Below are 27848 nucleotides of genomic sequence, written 5' to 3' on the forward strand. Positions count from 1 at the left end.
CCTTCTTACCGCCTGTGAAGATTGACTGGAATGCTGTTTCTCTTGCTTCGCCAGTGTCCCCTTCCTAGTAGTTACCCACACTGTTATCTGTAAATAGTTTGAGTAGTGTTAAGTGTTTGCTTAGAATTAGATAAGAGTAGTTTTAATAGATAGATCCCCTTAAGGGATCACCCTTTTCCCTTTCTTCCCAGGGCAAGGTATGCTTCTGTCCCCTGAGTTTAAATGGTGCGGAGCTTGCAAGAAGCCTATATCCAGGAGTTATCCCGCACTATCTGCCTCAAGTGCCTTGGAGAAACTCAGCAGAGGGACTGTTGCAAGATTTTCAGCGACTTTCATCCCAAAACTAAGAAGGAGAGGAGCCAGAAGTTAAAATTTATCCTCAGGGAGGTGGCTCTCCGACCATCTCCAAGCTCATCAGAACTGGTGCCCAGCACATCAACCTCGATTTGGAGCACATCAGTGTCTGTACAAGACTCAGTGCTGAGGAAGGACTCTGGTTCAGGAGACCCTCGGCACTGCCATGGGTCACCAGCACCGAGGGACACCTCAAGGGCGTGGCACTGATCTCCCTGTGCCATGAAAGAAACAGAAGTGGACAGGGGACACTTGCCAGTGCCCAGATCATCAGGGCATAAGAGCTCGAGTGGGGTGTGACTTGTACCAGACCACTCAGGCGCTTCTCCTGCGGCCAGGGTGCCATTGACTCTGGCCCCAGAGAGGGGTCCTTTGAGTCCAGTACTCCAGAACTCCTCTCCGAGGGAGTTTGAAGAGGAGAACTTACAGCTTCCCTGCACGCCAGAGACCTTTGAGGTGGCCAGGGAGCTTATTGATGTTCCGACAGGTTAGTGATCCCCCAGAGTCAGTAATGAGTCAGTTAGGGAATAAATGAATTTTATTATAAACACAGGAGTAATATGGATTTTAACTAGTTATACTCCTCTAAACAAACAATTATCTATAAAATATAGACTAATATAAAAGGATAATAAAAACAATTAAGCACAAAACATAAACTGATATAAGAAAGTATTAAACAGGCAACTAACTATAAAGACCTAAACTAATATTAAACAGATAGTGGTTCCTTGCCAGGGAATCAAACCCTGGTCTCCCACGTAGCAGAGAAGGACACTTACCACTATGCTACACAGACAATTAGTTGCTTGCGGGAAACAGAAAGGGGTTACACAGATGGTTAACTACAAAGCGCAGAGGCAGTTAACTACAAGACAGAATGCTTTTACACAGACACACAGAGATTTCACACAGACAGTTAACTGCAAGACAGAAGGATTTTACACAGACCCACAGAGATTTCACACAGACAGTTAACTGCAAGACAGAAACAGGCAGTTAAACAGACAACGTAGCTGTAAAATACAGACTGATAGTTAACTCCTCACCACACAGACGTAGAAGAGCACACAGCCTGATATCCACAGCATTATTCGATTCGGCCGGCAAAACACGTTTCACGCTCGGGGGGAACACGTGAGCGGGAGAGTCGGGGACCAGTTGATCAGGCTGGTTTCGATAAGGCTCTCAGCGGGGGCTTGGGAAAGACCCCTCTTTATGGACTAAATGGGACATGAAGGGTTAACTGATTGGTCAAGGAACATGATATGGGCTTCGTGCCAGCACTGGATTGGCCGGGGGACACTTGCAGTTTTCCTGGTTGCTGGGGAGTTTCGTCTCCCATGGTCAGTTACATTCCTCATATATGACGTGGGAGCCAAAGGTGCAGCTGATTCCATGGTAACGCCCTAATAAGGTCAGGTCGTGGGTTGACTGTTAGCCCGAATGGATGAGAAGGGTGCGAGGGGGGGGTCATATGCAGGAATTGAGCTGCAACAATTGAAAGTATGGTGCCGCCTCCACAAGCACGGGAAAGAGCACCAGAGGCAGAGTCCTTGGTGCTGAGGAAGCGTGCGGTGCCTTTCAGAGGGAAGCCCATGATGATGCCCCACCAATATCTGCCCAGCACCATTCACTGGCACTGAAGGGCACCGCACCACCCTAGTCTCCGAAGAGTGAGTGCTCATGATTCGATTCTGAGGTGGAATCCTACACTTCTGGTCAGAGCCAGCACCAGGAGAGAGGGAGGTACTGGAGTTTGGAAACTGCTCATCCCTTCTCCATACCATGGCCACCCCAGTGGCAGATCCCAGCACAGCGGCCTTTCTGGATCCCTTGGGCTTTTCACCACACCCCAGGGTTTTATTCAGGACGCTCACACTCACTAGCATCCAGAAGTAGATACCAGCCACCCCGGTCAGAAACTGTTCCCCGATTCAACATTGACACTGGCACTGAATACGACGACACTCCCAGCACTGAACTCGAACAACTGGCACCGCAGGATCCCCTGGGCGCAGAGGTGCAGGAGACCACTCCTATAAGGGAATCATCCTCCTCATCCCCCAACAAGGCAGTTGCTGACTCCTCACCGGCATCAGCCATGGAGGACGACAGGGCCCACCAGGAAGTCCTGTGCAGAGTTGCCAAAAACCTGGTGCTCCAAGTTGAGGAGGTCTCCGAAGGGAGGAGAGTCCTGATGATGGACATTTTAACCCCATCAGAACCACTCATAAAGACAATTCAGAATACCGTGAAGGCACTGTGGCAGACCCAAGCTTCCATTCCCCCAACTGCTAAAAAAGTGGAGAAGGAAGTACTTCATCCCATATAAGGACTAGGAGTACCTCTATACCTACCCCCTTCCAGGGTCCTTGTTGGATGCGGCAGCCAATGAGTGGGAGAGGAGGGGGCAAGTCTCTATGCCCAAAGTGAAGGAGGCAAAAAAGATGGACTTATTTGGCAGGAATTTGCACTCCACCGGGATCTCCAACACTGTGTGGCAAACCAGCAAGTCATGTTGAGCAGCTACAATTTCAACACCTGGGGTCCATGCTGAAGTTCATCGACTCCATCCCATTTGACTCCAAGAAGGAGTTCGCGGCCCTGGTGGAGGAGGACAAGGCAACCTCGAAGGCGTCACTCCAAGGGGCTCTGGATGCAGCAGATGCAGCAGCCTGCTCTATGGCTGCAGGGGTAGTGATGCGCCGCAGCTCTTGGCGTCCGACCTTGGGCCTCCCTCACGAGTCCAACAAACTGTTCAGTACCTTCCCTTCGAAGGTCAGTCCTTGTTCTCAGAACAGTCTGACTCGAACCTACATAGCCTGAAGGATTCTCAGGCCAACCTCAAGTCCCTGGGCCTACACAATCCAGGGTCCCAGAGGAGACACTTCAAGCCTCAAGAGCTCACTTTCTTCAATCAGCCATATCAAAGACAGGACTTTGGGCTCAAGAGAGACAAGAAGTATAGAAGGAAACCTCCTTAGGCTCCCTCCAGCTATAGGGCAGGCCCTATGAAACAACCCCCTGGGCCCAAACATAACTTTTGAGGGTATGACTGAAGATGGCATAGCAACCCAAACCTGGATCCTCTGTCACTTATTTTCAAGCTGCTTATTCCACTTTTGCTATGCATGGGCCCAAATTACATCAGACTGTTGGGTGCTACGCACCATAGAACTGGGATACGCCATCCAATTCAGCTCCCTACCCACCCCCACAACCCGCACCCTCCCTGTCTCTCTTCAGGGACCACTCTCACAAGCAACTTCTAATTAAAGACGTGCAAGCACTCCTGAAGACAGGAGCAGTGGAAGAAGTTCCTTAGGCACTAAGGGGGAAGGGTTTCTACTCCTGTTCCTAATCCCAAGAGCCAAGGATGGTCTCAGACCTATTCTAGACCTCTGAAACTTCAACAGATTCACAGAGAAGTTGAGGTTCTTCAGGGTCTCCTTGGCATCGATTATTCCCTCCCTGGAACCAGGGGATTGGTATGTCGCCCTCGACTTGAAAGATGAACACTTCAGCATGTCAATTACCCCAAGACACAGAAGGTTCCTTCACTTCGTAGTCAACTGATCTCACTATCAATTCACAGTACACCTGTTTGGCCTCTTGGCAGCTCCCAGAGTGTTCACAAAATGTAAGAAGATTGTGGCTGCATTCCTCAGAAAATGGAAGATGCAAGTTTATCCGTACCTGGATGATTGGCTAATCAAAGGCCGCTCCAGGGAACTTGTAGAAGCAGACATAAAATTCATAAATTCGACCTTCACCAGATTAGGCCTACTGGTCAATGTGCAAAAGTCAACCCTGACTTCTGTCCAGAGGATAGAGTTCATAGGAGCAGTCTTAGATTCAAACTAGGCCATGGTTTACCTACCAGACTCCTAATTCCAAGCCATATGTTCCATCATAGAGGAATGGAAATGGCACCCCACTACCATGGCCAGAAACTGCTTGAAACAGTTGGGTCACCTAGCGGCATGCACTTACATAGTTCAACGTGGCAGACTGCATCTCAGGCCTCTGCAGACATGGCTGGGCTCAGTCTACTGCCCATCCTGGGATCACATTGACAGAGTAGTCTCAATTCCTCCATCTGCATTGGAAACACTTCAATGGTAGATCAACCCACAATCCATCTGTGCAGGAGTCCTCTTAACTTCCCCGTCTTCCCCTTTCTCTCCTCCCCCCCGAACTTAGTCACTGATGCTGGGGAGCCCATCTAGGACGACTCAGGTGTCAAGGGCTTTGGTCTTGGGAAGATCTATCTACCCACATCAGTGTGAAAGAGCTGAGAGTAGTGCACCTCACCTGTCAAGCTTTCAGTATTCACATAGAAGGCAAATGAGTTTTGATAAGAACAGACACTACAGTAGTGATGTTCTATATAAAAAGAAGGATGGAGCACATTTCTCTCCCCTGTGCCAGGAAGCCCTCAACCTGTAGCATTTTTGCATAGCTCGCACGATTCATCTGGAGGAATCTTACCTGTCAGGGTCTCAGAATGTGCTGGCAGACTACCTCAACAAATTGATATCCACCCACGGGTGGTCGCTTCAGCTGGATGTGGTGAAAGACATCTTCCGGAGGTGGGGGATTCCCCACATAGACTTATTTGCAATGAAATCCAACAGGAAATACGCACAGTTCTGCTCATTCTAAAGCGACAATCTGGGGTCAGTCACAGACACATTCCTCATCCCATGGACAGGTCACCTATTCTACGCGTTCCCTCCAATCCCTCTGGTTCACAAAGTCCTTCTGAAGGTCAGGAAAGAAGGGTTCTCCATAATACTGGTAGCTCTAGCTTGGCCACACCAGCACTGGTACACCACACTTCTTGAACTCTCGGTGGAGAGTCCTATCAGTCTTCCTCTAGTACCAGACCTAATCACTCAGGATCATGGTTGCTGTCCCCACATAGAATCCCTCCACCTTATGATTCCCCACATAGAATCCCTCCACCTTATGATTCCCCACATAGAACCCCTCCACCTTATGGTGTGGAAGCTCTATGGCTAAACCCTCAGAAGATGGAATGCTCATAGCAGGTCAGAGAGATCCCTTGTGGGAAGTAGAAAACCTTTCACTGGGGCTACCTACCAGGCCAAATGGAAAATAATTTCCATCTGGTATGTGCAGAAAGGTACTTCAACTGAACTGTCATCCATGCCTCCTGTCCTGGACTACCTGCTGCATCTCAAATATCAGGGGCTGTCAGTGTCATCAATTAAGGTCTACTTAGCTGCAATCTTGGCCTTCATTCTTGGGTAGCAGGCCATTTGGTCTTCATTAACCATATGGTAGGTCGCTTCCTTAAGGGCCTCAACAGGTTATTTCCTCAGATGTGTCAGCTGGTTCCCCAATTCACCTGGTGCTGTCAGGACTGATGAGGTCACCATTCGAGCTGTTAGCAAAATGCTCGCTCCTCTACCTATCATGGACGGCAGCCTTTCTAGTGGCCATCACTTCAGCTAGAAGAGTTTTAGAACTTAAGGCCCTCACATCTAAGCCTCCTTATATGGTCTTCAAAGATAAGGTTCACCTGGGCCCGTACCCAGCCTTCCTTCTAAAGGTAGTGTCACAGTTCCATTTGAACCAGAACATATTTCTTTCAGTTTTCTACCCAAAACCACATGCAAACAGCCACAAGCAGAAGCTTCATTCACTGGACATCAGGCAGGCACTGGCTTTCTATATTAAAAGAACTAAACCATTTAGGAAAATATCTGAACTCTTTGTAGCAATAGCAGATAAGATGAAGGGCCTCCCAGTTTCATCTCAAAGAGTCTCTTAATGGATCATGTCATGTATCAAGACCTGTTACGACTTGGCGAATGTACTGGCCCCAGCATTGAAAATCCACTCCACAAGGGCCCAGGCATCCTCAACAGCATTCCTAGCTCAGGTCCCATTTCAGGACATGTGTAGGGCTGCAACGTGGTTGTCCATCCAAACATTCACAGCACACTACGCCATTACCCATCAAGCCAGAGATGATGCGGCAGTTGGTAGAGCAGTGCTGCAATCTGTAGTCTGTTGAATTCCGACCCCTCCTCCTACGGGGCTGCTTGGGAGTCACTTACTTGGAATCGACATGAGCAAGAATTCAAAGAAGAAAAGACGGTTACTAATCTTTTGTAACTGTTGTTCTTCAAGATGTGCTGCTCAGGTCCATTCCTAGACTGACCTGCCTATCCCTCTGTTAGAGGCCACCAGGAAGCAGGAACTGAAGAGGCCGAGCGGGGGGTAGGGGGATGTCATCAGAGCCCTATATAGGGTGCCATGGAGGCTTGACTCCAGGGGGCTCTAGAGCCGACCCTATGGATACCATTAGGGGAAAAACCTTCCAGCGACTATGCACAGGGCATGCACATACTTACTTGGAATGGGACATGATCAACACATCTCGAAGAACATCAGTTACAGAAGGTTAGTATCCGTCTTTTCCTGCATACTATACCTCTCAACTAAGCTAAATTTAGATCCAAATTTACTTCTATCCTAAACAGACTGTCGTCTTTCTGTTCATTATTGACAGTTGTTGACTTCATAAGTGCAGGATCTTTAAACTATTTTTTTAATTGTAGTAGATGTAGTTGTGGTTTTTAAGGTTTTTCCCCTAGTGTTTATACACCTCATTCTAGGTCATTCTCATGTATTTTAAAGGCTAGTATTTCAGCATTTTGTTTTCATTATTTTGAGAGCTAAGCATTAATTAATAGAACTAATAAGTCAGATTTAGTGCCTGTTTACTTAGTCTGGATGAGTTGAGTCTTGTTTAACAGGGTTACAACGATTGCACTGAACAACATTCCCATATATATGAAATGTTTATAAATCTAAATTATGCTAGCAAAACAGTAAAATTTTAAGGACCAAATTTTGAAAGAGCACTTGCAAAAATTAGCATACTATGATATATGTATTGAAATGATAGTTTAAACCCACAGACCCCACTGTTGTTCACTTTGTACTTTCAAATAGTGTTTGTGTATGTATCATTGGCTCACGCAGTTAATAGTGCTCAAAATTTGTATGAAAATTTATTTACATTTGCATAAATTGATATTTCATTTTGAAAATTTGCCTCTGGAAGTGTTTTATTCAGAAATATTTCATCGGTGTATTTTATGATATAGGTTTATGACTTCAAAAATAAAATATCCACCTTATTATTTGTCAGAACTGCTACTAATGGGTCTGGAAAACCTGCATCAGTTCAAAATTTGATACTCTGTAGTAAAATCTATTAATGAAAATGTAAGTGCTTGGAGTTCCAATAGGGTAAAAAGATATCAGAAATCGTTGTTACGTTTTTGTTTTTCTACATTTATATTCTGTCTTTGAAAGTGTACCTGCTTTGCTTTATGTCAACAAATGTTTAAAAGAATTTATTTGAATGATGAATGGGAAGAAACAGAATAATACTTTGATGATACATAATAGAAATTTAATGGCTGCTTACTTCCTTTCTCCCACAGATATTGATGAGTGTGCAGAAAATGTTAATCTGTGTGAGAATGGACAGTGCCTGAATGTCCCTGGTGCATATAGATGTGAGTGTGAGATGGGATTCGCTCCAGCTTCAGACAGCAAATCTTGCCAAGGTAAGTCACCAGTACTTCTACCTCGTTTTCTGAGTTTGGATTGGCTGCTGTGAAGGAAACCACCAGAAGTGCTGGAAGAGCCTCAGCCTGAAAGTGGAATACACATAACATGTTTTAATATGTGGCTTCTCTAGCAAGGATTATTTTGTAGTATGAATTATGGTGAAGCTTTCATCTCTTATGAAGTTTTCCTGGCCTTGGGCCAAGAAACCAGGAGTTGAGGTTTGGCTCAACAAGTTTGTTTTCCTTAATCATTTCTCTTGTTTTTTTCTTAGTGAATGGTTTGTGGAAAAACTCTTCTGACCACTGTTCTATTTAATACATTTATAGAGGAAGTATAAACTATGTTGATCACCACTCTATTTAATAAATGTATACAGGAAATTTAAATTATGCTGTTTACTACTATGTTTGAATTACAACAATCCTAAAATTTCTCTTCGGAATTTTTCTTCTTCTCTCCCTCTCTGTCATATGTACTCTATTGTCTGAGACACATAACTTTTAGCTAACAGTGATTCCATTCTCTGTAGTAGTCTGATGTCATCTCTTGCTTCTTATAACAGAATCATATGAGGATTCTGTTCTGGATTGATTTCCGTGTACTGAGTGTTCCAAAGCTTTTAAAATCTTCTTTTAAAAAAACAAAAATGTTAGTGGAAACCTCATGACATCTTGGGGAGTCTAAACCTCTTGAAGAGACATTAAAGGCCAGATTTTTAAAAGCATTCTCTAAAATTGCACCCACAATTTCGCATGTGCAGACCCCCATACGTACGTATATAAATCAGCTTTCTCACTGCTGTAAAATTTGTAGAAACTTCTGAAAATTTGGCCCTGAGAGTCCACTGGTCTGATCCATGTGTTTCTACAGTATTGTCAATAAGCTTGTTTAGGGGTTTTTTTTCGGTGCAGCTTTTGCAGCTGCTTTGCCATCATACTGATGCTTAAACAAAAATCCTAAATTTTCAAAAGCCATGGATATATTTTGTAAACAAGAAAATCACAACTCTTGTGACAGCCATGGGACGTATTCATTTTTAATGATGCTATGTAATTAAGTTCTTGAAAGAAAAATCTGAGAATTTTGCCTAAGATTTTGGAACACAGTTGTGTTTTTTTGAGCAATAACATTGAGCACCCATGGAATCAAACTGTAGTATACAAAGCTTTGCTGATCTGGCGAGTCCATAGGAAGGACCTTTCTTCTGGGTGAACAGAAATGGTTCCTTGTACTCAACGGGTAAAATCCTGGCCATGTTGTGTACATCTGCACTGACCTTAACATAGGAATGGCCATACTGGATCCAATCAGTGGACCATCTAGTCTAGTATTCTGTCTTCCAACAGTGGCCAGTGTCAAATGCTTCAAAGGGAATGAACACAATGAGGCAGTTATCAAATGATCCATCCCCTGTTGTCCCATTCCAGCATCTGGCAGTCAGAGGCTTAGGGACACTTAGAGTATGGGATTCAACCCTGACCATCTTGGCTAACAGCCATTGATCGGCCTATCCTCCATTAACTTTTCTAATTCTTTTTTGAACCGAGATATACTTTTGGCCTCCACAACATCCCCTAGCTATGAGTTCCACAGGTTGACTGTGTGTTGTGTGAAGAAATACTTCCTTATGTTTGTTTTAAACCTGCTGCCTATTAATTTTGCTGGGTGACCCCTGGTTCTTGTGTTACTTGAAGAGGTAAATAACACTTCCTTATTCACTTTCTCCACGCCATTCATGATCTTCTAGACCTCTATCATATCCCCACTTAGAAAAGAGATTACTAAAATGAACAGTCCCTGTCTTTTTAATCTCTCCATATATGGAAGCTGTTCCATACCCCTTGTCATTTTTGTTGCCCTTCTTTTTCCATTTTAATATATCTTTTTTGAGATGGGCAGTCAGAACTGCATGCAGTATTCAAGGTGTGGTCATATGATGGCTTCATATAGTGGCATGATGGTATTTTCTATCTTATTATTGATTCTTTTCCTAATGGTTCCTAACATTCTGTTAGCTTCTTACTGCTGCTGCACATTGAGTGGATGTTTTCAGAGAGCTATCCACAATGACTCCAAGATCTCTTTCTTGAGTGGTAACAGCTAATTTAGATCCCATCATTTTATACATATAATTGGCCTTATGTTTTCCAATCTGCATTACTTTGAATTTATCAACATTATATTTCATCTGCCATTTTGTTGCCCAGTCACCCACTTTTGTGAGGTCCCTTCGTAACTCTTCGCAGTCTGCTTTGGACTTAACTATCTTGAGTAATTTTGTATCATCTGCAAACTTTGCCACCTCACTGTTTACCCCTATTTCCAGATCATTTATGAATATGTTGGACAGTACTGGTCCCAGGACAGATCCCTGGAGGAGACTGCTAATTACCTTTCTCCATTCTGAAAACTGACCATTTATTCCTACCCTTTGTTTCCTATCTTTAAACCAGTTACTGATTCATGGAAGGACCTTCCCTCTTTTCCCATGACTGCTTACTTTGCATGAGAGCCTTTGGTGAGGGACCTTGTCAAAGACTTTCTCAAAGTCCAAATACACTGTATCCATTGGATCACCCTTGTGCATATGTTTGTTGACTTCCTCAAAGAATTCTAATAGAGTAGTGAAGCATGATTTTTTTTAACAAAAGCTGTTTTGACTCTTCCCCAACAAATCATGTTCATTTCTGTGTCTGATAATTCTGTTTTTTACTATAGTTTCCATCAGTTTTCCCTTGTAGACTTACTGGCTTGTAATTCCAAGGATCACCTTTGGAGCCTTTATAAACACTTGGCATTGCATACTGGAATAAAAAACCTGTGGCATAGCTGCGACTTGCCCGGGTTAATTGACTTGGTCTTGCTGGACTTGGGCTACAAACCTGGTCTGGAACCTGGGCTCTGGGACCCTCCCCACACACAGTGCCCCAGAGCTAGGGCTCCAGCCTGAGCTCAAACATCTACACAGTAATTTTACAGACCCACAGCCCAAAACCTGTGAGCCCGAGTCAGCTGACCCAGGCCAGCTACGAGGGTTTAATTGCAATGTAGAGGTACTATTTGTGAAGTCAGAAGAGCCAAGATTTCCCCCTATGAGCCAGTTCTACCACCTCTGTGTTAAGCAGTACCTTCTTTTGTGATTTAAATGGAACTACTCACAGAGTACCGTAACATTAACTAGCAGAATTGGTCTTTGAAGAAACAGCAAGGATAAGCTTTTTAAAACAAGAAAATAATAGAAACTTCACTTCAGATTTGAAGATGTATTTGATTTCTATAACCTAATTTCCAATTATAAAAAATCATTTCATTTCTGTTTCTGATTTGGCTACTAATCTTGTGACATTGTTTTTGCAGTCCATATTTTGTGTTCTGTTCTATGAACTACAGAAGTGAGGCTTACTAATGAACTCAAGAGTTATGCCAACCTAATGGTATGGATGTTTCAGATGTTCAGTATTTATCAAGAGCAAGCCCTAAAGAATCAGTCCATTTCATTCTAAAAGACCACATACTGTGTACACATCAAGATATATTTTATATCTTCTGGGAAGTGTAAAGGTTGTGCCAGTATATACTTTAACTAATTCATAGGCCTCATTGCCTATTTGATACTGCTGGTACACAGTTCCTTCAGCTAAAGTAAACATCCATTTGGTGTTTCCTCTTGAACTGCTAGAATTTTCTTCATCCGTCTCTTTGGATCTAAACTTCTTTTTAAGACATAAATCTCTTTTTACAGTTAAATCCTCAAGACTGCAGATATATGTGGAAGAATGCTTTAACCAACAATGCCATAACTGGTGCTTACAGAAGATATTAACAAATGTAATATTTGCAAAATATGCATGTATCCAGGATTAATTTTCTTAGGATTTTAGGTGTCAGGAACAGTTTTTTGTTTCTCGCTGGGAGCCCAGAGATGAAAGATAAGAGGTCAACAGCTGGCTTGATGAGCAAAAGAGAGATTGACAACCATTTTTCTAATTCATGTGTAATTGAACAGATTAATACATTTTACCCTGGAACAAACAAGGGTTAGGTGACTAAGGAAACCATGTTCTCTGGACATAAACTGTGTCTGTAATTGAGTCAGCAATTTAACAATTTGTCAGTTTTGATTGCTTGATTCTGAGATGTATTATTTTTGAAAGGAGGTGTTTCTTTGTCCAGAGATACAATTATAATGTTACAATGTTGTTACCCTTCAAAAACAGCAAAAGGTGCCTAGCACCTCTCAGGAGCAGTTTCTTTTATTCAGCTAGAGAAAGAATATATTAAATTATTGGTCCCAGTGATCTTCTAGGTTGTGTAAGGAAATGCAACTCTCAACATGTGATTCCTTCCAAACAATGCTCTGCAGTTGTGGTGGTTGCTGTGGGTGTGGTTGACAGCAGCGATCTATTCCCAAATAAGATTGAAAGGAGGGTACTTAAACTACAATAAAATCAACTCCTTTATACAGCTCCTGAGGCCATATGAATCAAAGGATGTGGCTTGTGCTGGTGCTGGTGCTGTTGCTGGAGGTCCCCTGATAGTCTGCAGGGAATTGGGTCAATGTAGGCTGAGTACACGTTCTGAGTTACTAGGACATTTGGGGGATGTCATGAAATACATGATCAGTGGGTAAGAGGTATTCCTACTGAAAGTGACACTGTCAGATAGCCTGATGCAATGTGGAACACATCATCATCATCACTGTCAGAATGGCTACCATCCTACCATCCATTGTGTCCTAGCTGTGAATTGTACACATTATATCCTCAGTACAGATATGTCAATAATTGACCTTCAGCAGTGGATAATTAATACACATGCACACCCCAGTGGGTCACTGTGCTGTAATACTCCCTGTCTAGCATCCACTGGTTTTAACTTACAAAACATGCACACCAGGGTGGTTTGATTTAAATCATAATTTAAATCAGCAAACAGGAAACCTTAATTTAAATAGTTTCAATCATGTTTTGCATTTTTACTTTTTAGTTATTTTACTGAAGAAAGGTTGATTCTCCTTGCCTGGTAACCATTAAAACATGTTGATTTGCAACTAAATATAGCCTTTTCACTAAATTTGGTGCTTTTTTTCCATAACCAGAAGGATACGCTATAACTATACACATTATTTATGCAGTTATGTAGCATAACTTACATTTATTCAGATTCTTTATTTTTATATTTTTATTATGTTAGAAAATGATGGATGATGCACTTCTTTACTAGATGATTAATTTTGTATTTGTGATTTGTGTCAAGCTCTATTCAGATGGAAATTCAAATAAAATAAAATGCACAAAAACAGCATTTTAATTTTTATTATATAAAATAATCTTAAATATGAAGTATATGTAAGCAAAAAGTTTATCAAAACATTTTGCACTTAAAATTACCTGATGTATTAAACAAAGGAAGTATTATTTGTAGTTAGTGAATTGAGCTGATTGGTTTTGGTCACGATGTCCTTCAAGATTTTAGAACTTGTAGCGCTCACCCTCACTCACCTCATTTTTATTAATAGATTGGAAGAGGAAAACAAGCTTTTCTGCTTTTTTCAACTTCCACTTGGTTTATTAACTTTGAATGAACGAGTCATTGAACTGAACTAGTTGAATAAACTGAAATGAAAAAAATATTCTCTCTGCACCTGCAGAAGAGGCTTCTTTTGTCAAAAGCTTGTTTAGCACTTCAGCAAACCCTGGTTTCACACGCTTAGCCAGTGACTTCCACCAGTTCAGTGGTTTAACTTTCTTTAAAACTTGATAGCAAACATATACTTCTTAATATTATTTTTGTCTTCAGTTTCAATTATTTTAATATATTATACTAAGATTAGACCTTAAAATAGGTTGTCAATTTCAACTTTAATTTTAAATAGGTATATTTTTAAATAAAGAGCTGTGTTTACTTTAAATAAAATTCATTTTTAGTTTTTTTTAAAAGCTCTCAATTTTTATTCACCTAGTGCACATGTGCAGTCATATTTAAACAGCCTTTACTTGCTTTAATTTTCCTCCTCCATATTCCAGGTTTTTATGTAGGTAGGAGGGGAGTATAAGTTGAGCCTTTGTCTATAGCTCCAGTTTACACTTGGAGGGTCTTTCTACATAGCAGCCAGACACCTGTGGCTGGCCTGTGCCAGGTGACACAGGCTTGCAGGGCTCGCGCTGCGGGACTGTTTCCTCACTGTATAGGCTACAAGCCCAGGCTCTTGGGACCTCCCACCTCGCAGGGTCCTAGATCCCAGGCTCCAGGCCAAGCCCAGAAGTCTATGCAGCAATGAAACAGTCCCTCAGCCCGAGCCCCATGAGCCTGAGTCAGCTGGCATTGTCCAGCCGCAGGTGTCTAGCTGCTGTGTAGACATAGCCATAGTGTCTCTGAGAAGATGGGAACACTGTGAGTATGTCTACATAGCAACTAGGGAGTGGCCATCTTACTGCTCTCTATTTGGTGTACTTTGCATTCTTTCAAGGGGAGTTTGGTGAACCTTACGCAGGGCCCAAGCATAATTTTTTCAGGCCCAGTACAAACTTGTAACACAGGCCCCCTCCGACACACATACCACAATCCCTCATCCCATACATACATTCTCATGAGCCATGAAAAATTTTTTCATCATGTTAATGGAGGTTGCAGCCCGGGCCAGGGTCCCCAGGGCCTCCGGGCCTCGGTAAAGTGTACTCTTTTCTCCCCCATCTGGGGGCCCTGACCTTGCGCACATACTTACCTACATGCTGGAAACTAGGTGCATGGCAAATGATCAATCCCTTTAATTTGTTTAATAATGTTCTTTACTTTTTCTTTTCTTTTCTTTTCTCTTCTTTGTACATTTCTAAAAATTCATTTAATAGTATTTTGATTTTAAAATCTTTCTTTTTCATTTGGAATCATGGGGAGTCATTCCTGATAACACAACTTTTCTTGTGAAATAGAAATACTGAGCATTCACTTAACATTTGAAGATTATTCATAACAAATGTGACAAGAATAAGTGATGTGTTGTGGTCTTTAAAGCTACTTCTCAAAAATTCCTATCTTTTACTTTATGCACAGAAATAATTAAAGTATACAAAGAGTGCATCTGCTTTTCTGGAAATTTTTATGCTGTGATATATGTTTTTAGAGTGTTTTTAGTTGTTGTTAAGATAAGAGGCATTATTATGATGATGAGCTGTAATTAATTGCTCTTCCTCTATTCGTTCAGATATCGATGAATGCACCTTCCAGAACATTTGTGTTTTTGGTACCTGCAATAACTTACCAGGCATGTTTCATTGCATCTGCGATGATGGCTATGAACTGGATAGAACTGGAGGAAACTGTACAGGTATATTCAATTCTGTACAGAAATGGGGCAGGTCTTTCAAAGAGGTGTTCAGTTGTACCAATTCATCTATTTTTCCATTTTCTCCTCTGCATGAACATTGTAAAATCAGTTGATGACTAAATGGGCACATTTTTAAACTCTTTTCAACTAAGTACAATTAAAAGCTTCAAGCTGAAAGAATAGTATTAAAGGAAACAAGTACCCAAAAATATGTTTTTCTTTTATGCTTTCATCTATATTTAAGACTTAGTCACCCTTTCCTTCAGCCTACATACTCCTTCCAAACAGAATTTTTTTTGTGAGCGTGTATGTGTAAACATTCCTATGTGTGTGCATGCATTTTTAATTAAAGCAAAATAATTCATATAAAATTAAGATACTAGCTGGGTTTATTATATTCACAAAATAACCCTAGTAACAGGCCTCAATCCTGGGCTGGGCTGTTTCAGCAGTCCTCCTTTCAGTCCAGTACTTGTTCTCTGTTTGATAATTGCTGGATGTGGACAAATGTGTACTAAGGAAGTTAACTTTTAAAAAAATATTCACAGTTAATATGTATGTAGCATCATTCTATAAATGTATGTGGTGTTCTACAGACGCGGAATTAAACATGGTCCATGAGGCTCTTCTATTCTAATTAGACGGATATAATGCAAACACTTTAAGTATTAGTGTAAGAGTGGGAGCTGATTCTGAAGAGATGAACGATAAAAGCCTAAACAAAAGAAGTGAATTTTAAGGAGGGATTTGAAGGAAGAGAAGGAAGTTCCTTGATGCATTGGAAAAGGCAGTTGTAAGTGTGGAAAAGCAACATGAAATGCTTCATAAAACTGAAAACGGGTGAAACTTCTACAGTTTATTTTTAGAAGTCTGAACAAAACTGTACTCCTATTGGAAGTGGTACAGAAATCAAAATTTGATAGTAAAAAGGGAGATTTTTTTTAAACTCACTCTTTAAAAAAAAAAAAAAGCAGGGGAGGAGTGAAAGCAGGGGGGGGGGAGCAGCACCAATGTCCAATATAGAAGATGTTGCACTAGTACAACTTAATGAGTGTGGAAAGTCCTCCATTGTGCACAGCAGACATAATCATTCTGTTATAACAGTGTATTACACACATTGTCATGTGCTATGCAGCTTAGATACTTCAAATAAGAGTGGATTTATCTCATTCATTTTAATATTCCATTTTCTTGGATTGCCTCAATTATTATTGTTCACCAATCATACAATTGTGATATACTCTTTGTATGGATTTCTCATATGTGCTGCTAATATGCAGATTAATATTTTGATGAGATCTATCATTAGAAAGAACTCATTTACAACATTTAAATTTTTTCCAGACATTTTGGGACTTCCAGCATTTCCTTATCCCAGTACTAGATATAATATAACCTAGTTTATTCAGTTTCCAGTTAACCAAATATCCTGGTTAAATAAAGCTGTATTATGTCCTCTGGCAGAAATTTATGCTATGCATTGCTTCCCGCCTTAGACAAAGTGCTATATAGCAGAGCCCTGCAGCAGGACTGGGGTTCCTCAGGGCCTGCTGCCATAATAGCGGGAGTGGGTAAAATGTACTTTGTTGCGGGCAGGATTGGGTGGGCAAAAAAAACCAGACTGCAGTAATTTGTGGGAAAACACTTAAAAACTTTTAATACTTATATTTAAGCAAGGAATAGAAAGAGATTTGATATCTGTTATAACAGGAGTTAAAGTGTGGTTTTTTTACATGGTTAAGCGAGATTTGTTTTTCTTTCAGTGGTAAAAATTGTTTCTGACTTTCGTTTACATATATATAATATATTAACTGACCGCTTTTGTTTAATAGCATGGGGGAATCTGTCTCTCTTGTGGGATCTAAAGTTTTTGCGGGTGAGAGCGGGATAAAAATGCAAGAAACAATGCGGGAGTGGATGGCAGTGGGAGTGGGTATTGCAGAGCAGGACAGGAGTAGGATTAAAAAAATAGTCCCATACAGGGACTACTATATATGGCTATACAGTATTTTGGTTAATTTAAGACCTGGACAAAAGTAATATTTTATTAAATGTGCAAGTGTAGAAATTGTTCCTGAGTGTTTGATGAATTGTAATTGCTTCAACTTCAGCTAAAAATAAGATGTTCTCTTCCTCTCTCCCATTTGATCATACCCACACATCTTTCCACTGAAGTACAAAGTGATTATTTTTTTCCATTAAATCAACAGATTTACAAATGTAGCTTTCCCATTTTAGATATTGATGAGTGTGCTGATCCCATTAACTGTGTTAATGGTCTCTGTGTGAATACTCCTGGGAGGTATGAGTGTAATTGCCCACCAGATTTCCAGCTGAACCCAACTGGAGTAGGTTGTGTGGGTAAGTGAAAACTATGTCAAGTAACCATGAACCATAGACAGCTGATCAAGAGGCCTTTTGTACTGATACTAGATTATTGCTAAAAATAGAGGGCCAGAATTTTCCTTCTTTTGCATCCAGTTCAAAATTAGTGAGGGCAGATTTTGGTCCAGAAAATATGAATCTATTGCTGCTGTGGTATATATCATATCACACTCCTAAATATAGATTTACCAATGTTAAATGCAATAAACATTGCCAATTTTTCTTAAAATACATTTTTCTGCATATACCAGTGTGTATTTGCTTTATTGATTCCATTTTCTGGATGGATCCTATGTTTCTGATTTTAGTAACTGAGTTTTAAATCCAAGAGTTCTCGTGGGGCTCATGTACACTTCCTCTGAAGTGGATTTTTCAGGACTTGGCTCACTGATGTGGTTAAACCTATATCTTGAATTAGAACTGCATGTAGTAGCCATTTGGATTGAAACCAACCTGTGAAAGACACACTTCACTGCAGTTTATGTAATTCCCTCTGGTTTACTCTAGCTTAAAGTAGGTTTATATTTATTTGTCCCTTTGCAGTGTGATATGGAAGGATAGTTTTGTGGTTACAGTACTTACCAGAAGTGAAGCATTTTAGGTACTAGTGTGATGATGTCACAGACTTCTTGAGTGATCTTGGGCAAATCATTTAAGCTTTAAGATTGGAAACAGCACCAAAGGCCTCTTTACTCTGCTTTCTGGGAATGTCTTGAGTTGTTTTTTTTTTTTAAAAGCATTTATGTCTGTAATCATTTTTTAAATGATTGCAATGTTTGCTATTGGTTTGAGTCAAATAAATAAAGCCTGATCACATTTCTTTTAAAAAAAGTTTTTAATTTCCTGCAGAATGGATTCTGCTGCTCAGCTCTTCCCTCCTGATTTTCCCTGTAGAATTTAAAGGGTCTCACTAGCATTGCTCAGGGTATCAGGACCAAGCCCCACCCTACATCTCAGGCCACCAGCAGCAGAACAAGTTGGCAGCTCAGCTTATCCCAACCAATTTATTTTACAGTTTCAGGCTGGGATTTTCAAAGGTACCTAAGGAAGCTAGGTACCCAACTCCCTTTGAATGTAGTCAGATTTGGGTGCCTAACTCCATTAGGTTATTTTGAAAATCCCAGACTCAATTTTTATTCATATTTTGAGTAGTTGCAATTGTATTTCAGCATCTAGTTCCCCTGTCCATCTTGTGAGCTGTGGACTCACTGGAGCACTGCAAATCTAATCTTCTGAGTCCTCTGGCACAGCACATTTCTATTACGATCCCTCTGGCCTCCCTCCACCACCCACAGTGGCAGATAGGCCCTGCAAGTGCTGAACTGAGGCTGTCTGTAAAGCAGCTTTTCGGAAGTTTCTGAGGGTGAGTTCTGCCCTGCCTGTTGCCAGCTGCCTCTTGTTCTGCCAGAACATGGGGCCTTGAGTTGGATCTGTGTTTTGGGGTTCAGCACTCCTGTGGAGCCAAAACTGGCATGGGGAACCTCGAGCAAGAGCTCCAGGATTCGTGCAGAAAATGTTTTCAAAAGGGAAGAGGGCCCTATACAGCCTATTCAGGTGGTAAGTCTTGCAAAACTCCAGAGTCTCACCCCCATCCCCAAAAACCCAGAAGCCAGCACCCCCTACTGAATAGCTAATTTGTAACTTTAAAAATCAAATGGGAGAAAAGTCACAGTTTAAATGTTTTTTCATTCCCATTCTGAGGAAGCATTTGCTGGGCCTTTCCTTCTGCACAAAGACCCTTTCATAGTGTTCTATGTCAGACTCACTGCCTCTCTCTGAGCCTGCAGCATATCTGGATGTGCACAGAAGAGAAGAAACAACCTTGACTGCAGTCTGCTACTTCTTTGAGTCTCTGTCTCTGTCACCAGCAGAAAGGCAGTTAGACAGATTCTCACTCTTCCGGTGCAAGGGCTCCAATTCTCAGAGGCAGGAATGAATCTCTGCCAGGCCCCCTTCAACAATCTGGACTCTATGTTATAGAAAATAGAATACTCCAGGGAGTTTGTACCCAGAACAGAGGTACTTAGGAACTCAATTTCCCATGCAGCTGCACCAGCATAGGATAACAAAGGGTAAGTGAGAAATCCTTTTCCATAGATAAAATTAGATCAGTGTGCTACTCTGGGAAGCATTTTTAAAAACAAGTACAGCCCTTTGGGATAGAGAAGCAATGGCTCATTAGAAACTCACTAATCATATCAATAATCATTATCTCCCCTTCCTCATTTTCATTCTCTAGCAGCTCTTCTCCTGGAGGATGAACTTTCTGATTCATGCCATGAACTCTAAAGCTGGACACTCAGGAGAGCTTTCTCTCCCTAAGTACTGGAATTCTATAACCTGCAAGATAATACCCATAAACAGACAAAACAAAGGAAGAAGTTCTCAAAACTAAGGAGAAATATCTTCCCCTCAAGTAAAGTTAGATACAGTGTTTCCCATGCTCTTGTTCTTTGAGGACATCTTAGGATCTGATTGGGAACCAATGGCTAAAATTAACACGTTAAATAAAACATATGGAAATTTCATAAACTCTGGGAACTAACTCAAGATCAGTGCAGTCCTAAACCCATGCGAAAAATACATTGTGCACCTTTTAGAAGGGTTTTTTTCAAAAGATCCCATACACCATATAAAGGAGGGTACTGTACACAACTATTTTAATTTTCACCTTTTGAATACAGTAAAAAAGATTCCCTGGGGCTCATTGGCTTAAGGGTGAGATTTTCACTTTGGGTATCATAGGACAAATTCTGGACAAATCTTCACAGCAGTGTATAGAATATCAATTCTGAGCAGTCTCTTCCTTGTTCTCAATGTGATTTTCAGGAAGAGCAATGCCCCTGGCTCAGTGGCTACACAAAAGCTATATGTATGCCCAAAAATAGCAGAAAATCAACCCAAATCATCGCAGGCAGATGAGTCCAGAGGACATGCTGAAACCGAACCCGATTTCGAACTTCGAACTCTTAGATATACTCACTGTGGAAGCAAGCCTTACAGGATTGGGATTTTAACTGGAAGACAAAAAAACGGATTATGGGACCTCACCAAGAAAAGGAAAGCATCATCCTTCTTCATTGCACAGTTTGTGCTACAAAATGTCCCCAGATTTACTCAAAGGATACCACTTTCCAGTTCTCTTCAATAGCAGCACCTCCATTGGTGTGTCTGAACAAAAACCAAGGAGGAACCAGAATCCAAAGCTCTTCTCAGAAGCAATGGAAATAACGTCCTTGATGGAGAAGAATCTTGGGCCTTGCAAGGCAATTCATGTGAAGGGTAATCTGAAACCAAAAGTAAGAAAAGAAAGAGCCATGGTCATCCTGCTAGATCTGGACTAATTTTTGGATTTGATAATGTCAGCCAAAGCTCCTGGAGAAAAGATTAGACTAATTGAATCAGGAGTGCATTCTTCATTCAGCTGAGATCATCTCTGATTGAAATTTTAAGCACTAAAAATGAAGCATAATTCAGCAGGAATTGTCTGTTAGGGTGATGGGTACATTTTTGGTATCTAGATAGGACTCAACCAGGAAATTCATTCATTTATCTATTCCAATTTCAGTGTCAGTCAAGATCTGGTTATCTCAGATATATTAGAGTTTCCCTAGGATGCTTTGGACAGGGTCCTATAGCCAAGCACACTAAAAAGACAGGTATAAACCCCTAGCAGCATATTTTAGATATGAACCCCTAGCAGCTCCTTGACTGAATGTCTTCAGGAGTAAAGATTCATCAGAATGTCCAGAAGACAAGCCTGCTGTGAGTCCTATCTCTACCAAATGTTCTCTCCCTAGTTATCCATGTCTGCAGTGCAACACGTGTCAACCCCATAACATCTACATTTACATTTCTATTTGTCCATCAGGGTCTGATTTTATGTGAGGAATTACCTCTAGAAGATGGGTTTCAGAATAAGCACCTTTATCTATATTCCCAGACAAAATCTGAATTATGATGGATTTAAGATTTAAATAAGTTAGGGTAAAATACATTACAGGAGTGTTGCAATTATTCAAAAACCAAGGATTATAAATCCAGAAAATTCAGAGTAGAAGTTAAATTAAAAGAAATGTAAACATATAATGATGTGGACACATATAGTTAGGGTGGCCAAACAATCATAATTCTGATAATTCATAATTCAGAAAATAAATAATAAATCATAATGTCCAGTAGTGACACTGTGCAATAACCATATGACTACATGTTAAGATATTTTATTGTTTGTGGTTCCAGATTAGATTAAACTATTTTTAAAATAGTTTTTAATCTCTCTTTCCCTCACATTACTTCATTAATGTGTTACTACACAAAATTCCATGATCTGCCCTCTTTAAAAATGGCCACCATCTCCCATTGTTTTCAATGGCCTGAGGTCTTACGCTGATACAGTCTTTCAAAATAGCCATTGCCTCCCATTCATCTCAATGCGAGTGAAGGCGATTTCCCCTCATAATGATGTAGGCATCCTGTGCTGTCAGAAGTGGACAGGCACACTCATTCCCTTTGAGAGCAATGGCAGATAGATGTATTTCTCAAAATGGCCACTTGATGATAACCTGTGGTTTAAGTCCCACTGAGAACAATGTGAAATGGCAATTTATTTAATTCTCTGTATTAAAACATTATTTTCAGGTGAAACTTTCAGTCATGAAAAATAATGAGAGGAAAATTTTACTATTAATCCTTTAAAAAACAAAACAAAACAAAAAAAACCCTTCAAATCTAAACTACACATAAGATTTGAGTTTAAACTATATGGAAGGTTTGAAGAGTCTTCATTATTCAGTTTAGATCATTCAGGACAAAACATGATGGGTGCCCAATTTTTAAAGTATCCATTACTTAATTAATTAACACACTTGTACAGTCTCAGAAAATAAATTCTATCTTCAAAGAATAAGTGCTGCAATTGTCCCTTTTATAACAAGAACAGGATGCATTTCTCCTGGGAATAAGATGGTCCTTAGAACTCTAGAAACTTTTCTGTCCGAAGATCTCCCATCATTTTGTCCCAAATCTCAACATCCTTGGGCGAGGTCATGGTATAACTGGACATTTGTAGTGTTCTAAAGATCTCAGTGCCTACGCTGTAGGATCACACATTTGCTACAGGCAAGATGTTAAAATCTTACATCTCTTGGTGATTTAGTCATCTGCGAAACTGTTCCATGAGAGAATCAAGACTCCCTCTACAAGGGCTCTAGTGGTAACACAAAGAGGAAGAGTCTCAGCTTTATCAAAGAAAATTTGCGAGCAGCATTGTGATCCTCATACAATGCATTCACCAACTTCTACAAAGTGGGTTTCTATTTCTCTATAGAGTAATCCAGTAGTGGTAAGATGTGTCATGGGCTGGTTCCCAATATTTCAAATTACAAAACTACTATGGAGGGAATTTACATTTGTCTATTATTCTACTGGCATAATAAATAGTAATGATGATGATTATGTTTTATCTCTTCCTCTCTGCTTCTCTGATTCACCACTTGCTGTTTCCCATAGGTGAAGAATGAGGAGAGAATCTATGCGGCAGAATGGAAAATTTCTTGCCATAATTTTCTTTCTGTTAGCATCTTTCTTCCTCATTCTACCATCCCTAATAGTTGTTTTGATGACCAGACTGTAGTTTGTAACAATTTTTTTAAAAAGTCTAAAGGAATGCTACTAATTCATAAAATTCCCTTCAAGTCAGTTAATGCAGTTTCAGATTATTGTTTTAGTAACCAATTGCTGAAGAGTTTCTACAGAGTTCAAAGCACTCTTCTGGTGGCTTGAGGTGAGGGGGGGGTAGGGTTTTGTCCTGTATCGCCCCCAGGAGCAATACTGGTCCTCCTCTGACTTCCACAGGGAAGAATCATTGCCATTCATGGAGCATGAGGGGGAGGAGCTACTAACAAAAAGAAAACTATGGTAAGAAGTTTTCCATTCTCCATATAAAAGTCTGGGAATAGTAAAAGTACCATACCAGCATACACTGTGAAACTTTGAAGACATTCATACACTTTAAACTGGTCCCTAAATACATTAGGAAGAAGAAGCTATGTTGATCATCACCTTGCCATTTTTTTTTGATACACCTGATCATTAACATGCATGAGCTTCTTGACCTTACCAGTAATTTTAGAAGGATACAGCAGCCTAGGTCTTTCATCCACTAGTAGCGAAGTTTTAATATGATTGTCTGATCGTTCCTTCATCCAGGCTGGAAAGTACAACCACTGTTGAATCTGTTTTACACGTAGATAATCGTGTTGGCAATTGTTACCTGAAATATGGACCCCGAGGGGATGGCAGCCTATCCTGCAACACTGAAATCGGCGTTGGAGTCAGTCGGTCCTCATGCTGCTGCTCTTTGGGGAAGGCCTGGGGGAACCCCTGTGAGACTTGTCCCCCTGTAAACAGCAGTAAGAAAATTGTTTTTGTTTTTAGTTTTCTTACAAAAGGTGCAAAGCTGAAAAAGTACTTATGATAATTTAGTGTATAACCATAAACAGACTATAAAAATATCTGGTAAATTACTTCATAAGGTTATACTCTGAGTCTGATTGTTGAAGGAAGTTTCCATGGTATTCTCAGAAGTGGTGCATAGGCCACAGACCTGGGAGTCAAGCGACCTGAGTTTTAGTCTCACCTGTGCCACTGACTCAGTGCCTATTCCTGCACCATTGAGATCAATGGAACCAGAATCAAGCCCTCACTGGGCCTTTGGCAAATCATTTCATTCTTCTGTGCCTCACTTTCCCCTGCAAAAATGTGAATAATGGATCAAATTTTCAAACACGCCCAAGTAACGTTCACATGTAAGTCATTTAGGTGTTCTTAATATTTTATCCATTAACTGCATTTTTGCAGGTGAGTAATACAAGTAATAATGGTTGGTACTAGCATCATGCTTCTTATCCAGAGAACCCCAAGGTGAGTATCACTGGGTAAAATTTTCAAAAATGCCTCAGTAATTTTGCCCAGTGATACTTACCTTTGAAAGCACTCAAGGTTTTATGTATGAATAGTACAATGTAAGTACCAAGCATTATTTTGTTGTTATTTATTAAGTTATAATACTATGCGTTCTAATTGTAACAATACTCATCTCAGTTGTACAGTAGTAATAATTTCTAGGCCCTAATTAAGATGGGAACCACTTTATACTAGGCACTATGCAAAGAAGACAGTCCTTGCCTACAGAAGCTTACAGTCCATTCCACGTTAAGGCCATAACCAAGTTATGCGTGGTTCTGAGTATTATCTGACACTCCCAACCTGTGAAGTCTATGTACTTTCTTGACTTTATACACTGTGTGTAGTCCAGTTAAGTCAATGGGACTATTTGTAGTGTGTAAGTCTTTGAAGATAGGGGTGTTGTTGGGTTAAAACAAGTTTAGACAAGGGACAGGGACTGTATTTTTGTACTGTGTTTGTACAAGGCCTAGCACAATGAGATCCTGGGGTCTTTGACTGGGGCTGCTTGATACTACTGTAATACAAATGATGATGATGATGACATTAAAAATACCAAATGAAATGATAAATTGTAAAAAATATATATTCCTTAATACCAGTGTTTTATTCTACAAATAAGCAATAGCTTTTTTTCCCCCCTAGCGGAATATAATACGCTGTGTCCAGGGGGTGAAGGATTCAGACCAAATCCCATCACTATCATCTTAGAAGGTGAGTTCATCCTGAATAATGGCTATTATGGTTGCAGCTTGACAAAAGGTGACATTTTCAAAAGTCTGTACAATAGGTGTATTATAGGAAGTGTTCACATTCGTTGCATTGGAACACCACTTACACCACTTATTAGCATAAATAATACTACAGTGGCAAGTTCAAACTGGTGGTTGTGTGAGCAACCTTTACTCAATAAGGATATTCAAAAACCCATTTGAGAAAGCAAATTTGGTTTTTTTATAGATGAAACAGATGTATGAAACCTCCTTTATTGGACAGGCCTTCAAAAATTTGACCTCCAAAACATTAGAAGATCTACAAAAATTATGGTTTATTCAATGGAAGGTAAATGTTTCTACAAACATTTATCATGGAATGAAAGTCTGGTCCCAGTGAATTTCTCATGCATTTTCAGTCTGCAGGAATGAAGAATTAGATGCCAAACTCCCATAAACAATCATGGAAGCTGTACTCCGTATGTTCATCATGTTGAAAATGTGCTACAGAATATGTGGGATAATCACATTCCTTCTTCCCTTTGATAATGAAGTGCATATTTAGAAGCAAAAACCCATGTGAGGATTAACAATTGCTAGTTGGTAACATTCTAATGGATGGTTAAGGTCTCTTGTTTCTTTACATTTCAGAGTGAGAATATGGCCTTTTATCTCTACAGATATCGATGAATGCCAGGAGTTGCCAGGTCTCTGTCAAGGTGGCAACTGCATCAATACTTTTGGCAGCTTCCAGTGTGAATGTCCACATGGCTACTATCTCAGTGAAGAAACACGCATCTGTGAAGGTGAAATTTTTCAGTATCTTCTCCCACACTAGTACACACACGTGCAAATATTTTGGTCTTTCAGAGCTTTTACTTTTCTGCTGGTGTAGAACATTTAATGCATAGAGAGTAGTAGATTGCAGACTCACGTTCTGTACAAAGAGTAATGATAACCTTCATAACTATTATGATTCCCTAATATATTGACTTCTCTCTTGTTTGTAAATAGGAACATACATTGTTTGTGGTACTGACTTTACCTTGTGAAGTTTCTTCATATGTCTGTCAAGTGGGAATGTTTTGGGGGTTCATGCTAGAGTTGATCTAAGAACTGGAAACTCCTCAGAGCCTGCTGCTAACCCATCTAGACCCTGTGTGGTACTCCCTTGCTCCCCTTCATCTTTAGGTCCATTATCTTTCCTGCAGGTAGTAAGAGGTGGTACAAGAGTAAGACTCTTTCTGGGTAGGTGAATCAAATCTTGACAAGTCTTATGAGGCATATTGTAGGTTCCCCAAACCCCAGTCCTGCAATATGTGTATGGAGCTTGTCAGGACCCATAAGCCTCTATAGGCCTTAAGAGACTTTTGACCCACCACTCCTCCAGAAGCTTTAGGTGGCTTATCTCAGGCCCTCCACCTCTATAGTGACTCTGTGGTGTACCCCCTCATCCCAGACGATGCTGTTAGGAGAGAGATTTGGCTGGCTCCCTACCTCCACAGATATTAGGAATCCCATTCATTTTGCCAAGTCTAAACAGGATTATTAGTCCCTCACCCAGATAAAATGTTTAGGTTTCAGAGGGAGATTAAAGCCTATTTATGCTTATCAAGTCTGATGAGCCTAAGAAGGATCCCTGAGTGAGGGAGTTTTTAGGGCCTCAGCAAGATGTCTAAGGCTTGCAAGAAGATGGGATATCTCCAATATGCATCTCAGTGTTTTCATAGTGCTGGTAGGCATTAAGACTTAGAGGGAGGCTCCAGACTACACTCTTAAGTCTATATGAAGGGTGAAATATCAATAGTTTTACTGCCTTATTGCCCCCCCCTTGACTCTTCTGCCACACATAATCTCCTGTTAATCTAGCCCTATGCTCCCCTTCATTTTCTGTCCCCCATTCCTCACTCTGCCAGCACCCTTCATGTCCCTTTCCTACATTGCCCTCTGCTCTGCTGCTTCAGTGTCCATCCTGTCTCTTTCTCCCCACCCCCAAACTTGTATCTCCAGTGCACTTACTAAGGTCTGTAGGAAGTGAGCACCTTCAGTAGTCCATGATGGGAGGGGATGGGGGGTGGAAAGAGTGGGCTACCAGGAGGCTTGTGAGGACAGTATAGCAAGGAACATTCCTTCCTTGAGTATATGAATCCAGTAAACTTTTAATTGTCTCCCACTTTCTCAAGCCTGGATCTGGCACAAATAAATACATTTTAGAAGAATAGTCTAGGTGACTATATATATATATTTTTTTAAACTTATTTTATGTACAATTTGTCTTATTAACTTCAGTTGTGTAGGAAAAATTCTCACTGGGGATTGGCTTACATTTTGAGGTCTGTTTTTGCATAGAAAAAGGCCAGAAACTTACTGTTGTTTTGAAATCAGTGCTTAGGTCTCCAGCAGTCATTTGATGATGTACTTTAAACTCTTTGGAGCCATTCTGATGTTAGTATTTAAATGTTAGTAAGTTTGCAAAGGAGAGTTTA

At 40.6% G+C, this 27848-nt stretch overlaps 1 protein-coding gene across 2 annotated transcripts in view; it reads left to right on the plus strand.

Moving 5' to 3' along the window:
• The window catches only part of FBN2 (fibrillin 2), a 277388-nt gene that overhangs the window by 177136 nt on the left and 72404 nt on the right, over positions 1-27848 (plus strand). For both annotated transcript variants that reach the window (XM_067569251.1, XM_067569252.1), the window contains 6 exons: positions 7845-7970; positions 15176-15298; positions 17537-17659; positions 23935-24096; positions 25295-25363; positions 26043-26168. In XM_067569251.1, coding sequence (XP_067425352.1) covers positions 7845-7970; positions 15176-15298; positions 17537-17659; positions 23935-24096; positions 25295-25363; positions 26043-26168 — 729 coding nt within the window. The remainder of the gene's footprint in view (positions 1-7844; positions 7971-15175; positions 15299-17536; positions 17660-23934; positions 24097-25294; positions 25364-26042; positions 26169-27848) is intronic.

Source organism: Emydura macquarii, unplaced genomic scaffold, assembly GCF_026122565.2.
Source record: "Emydura macquarii macquarii isolate MOO-44397 ecotype Brisbane River unplaced genomic scaffold, CSIRO-AGI_Emac_v2 contig_2897, whole genome shotgun sequence".
NCBI classification, from domain to species: Eukaryota; Metazoa; Chordata; order Testudines; family Chelidae; genus Emydura; species Emydura macquarii.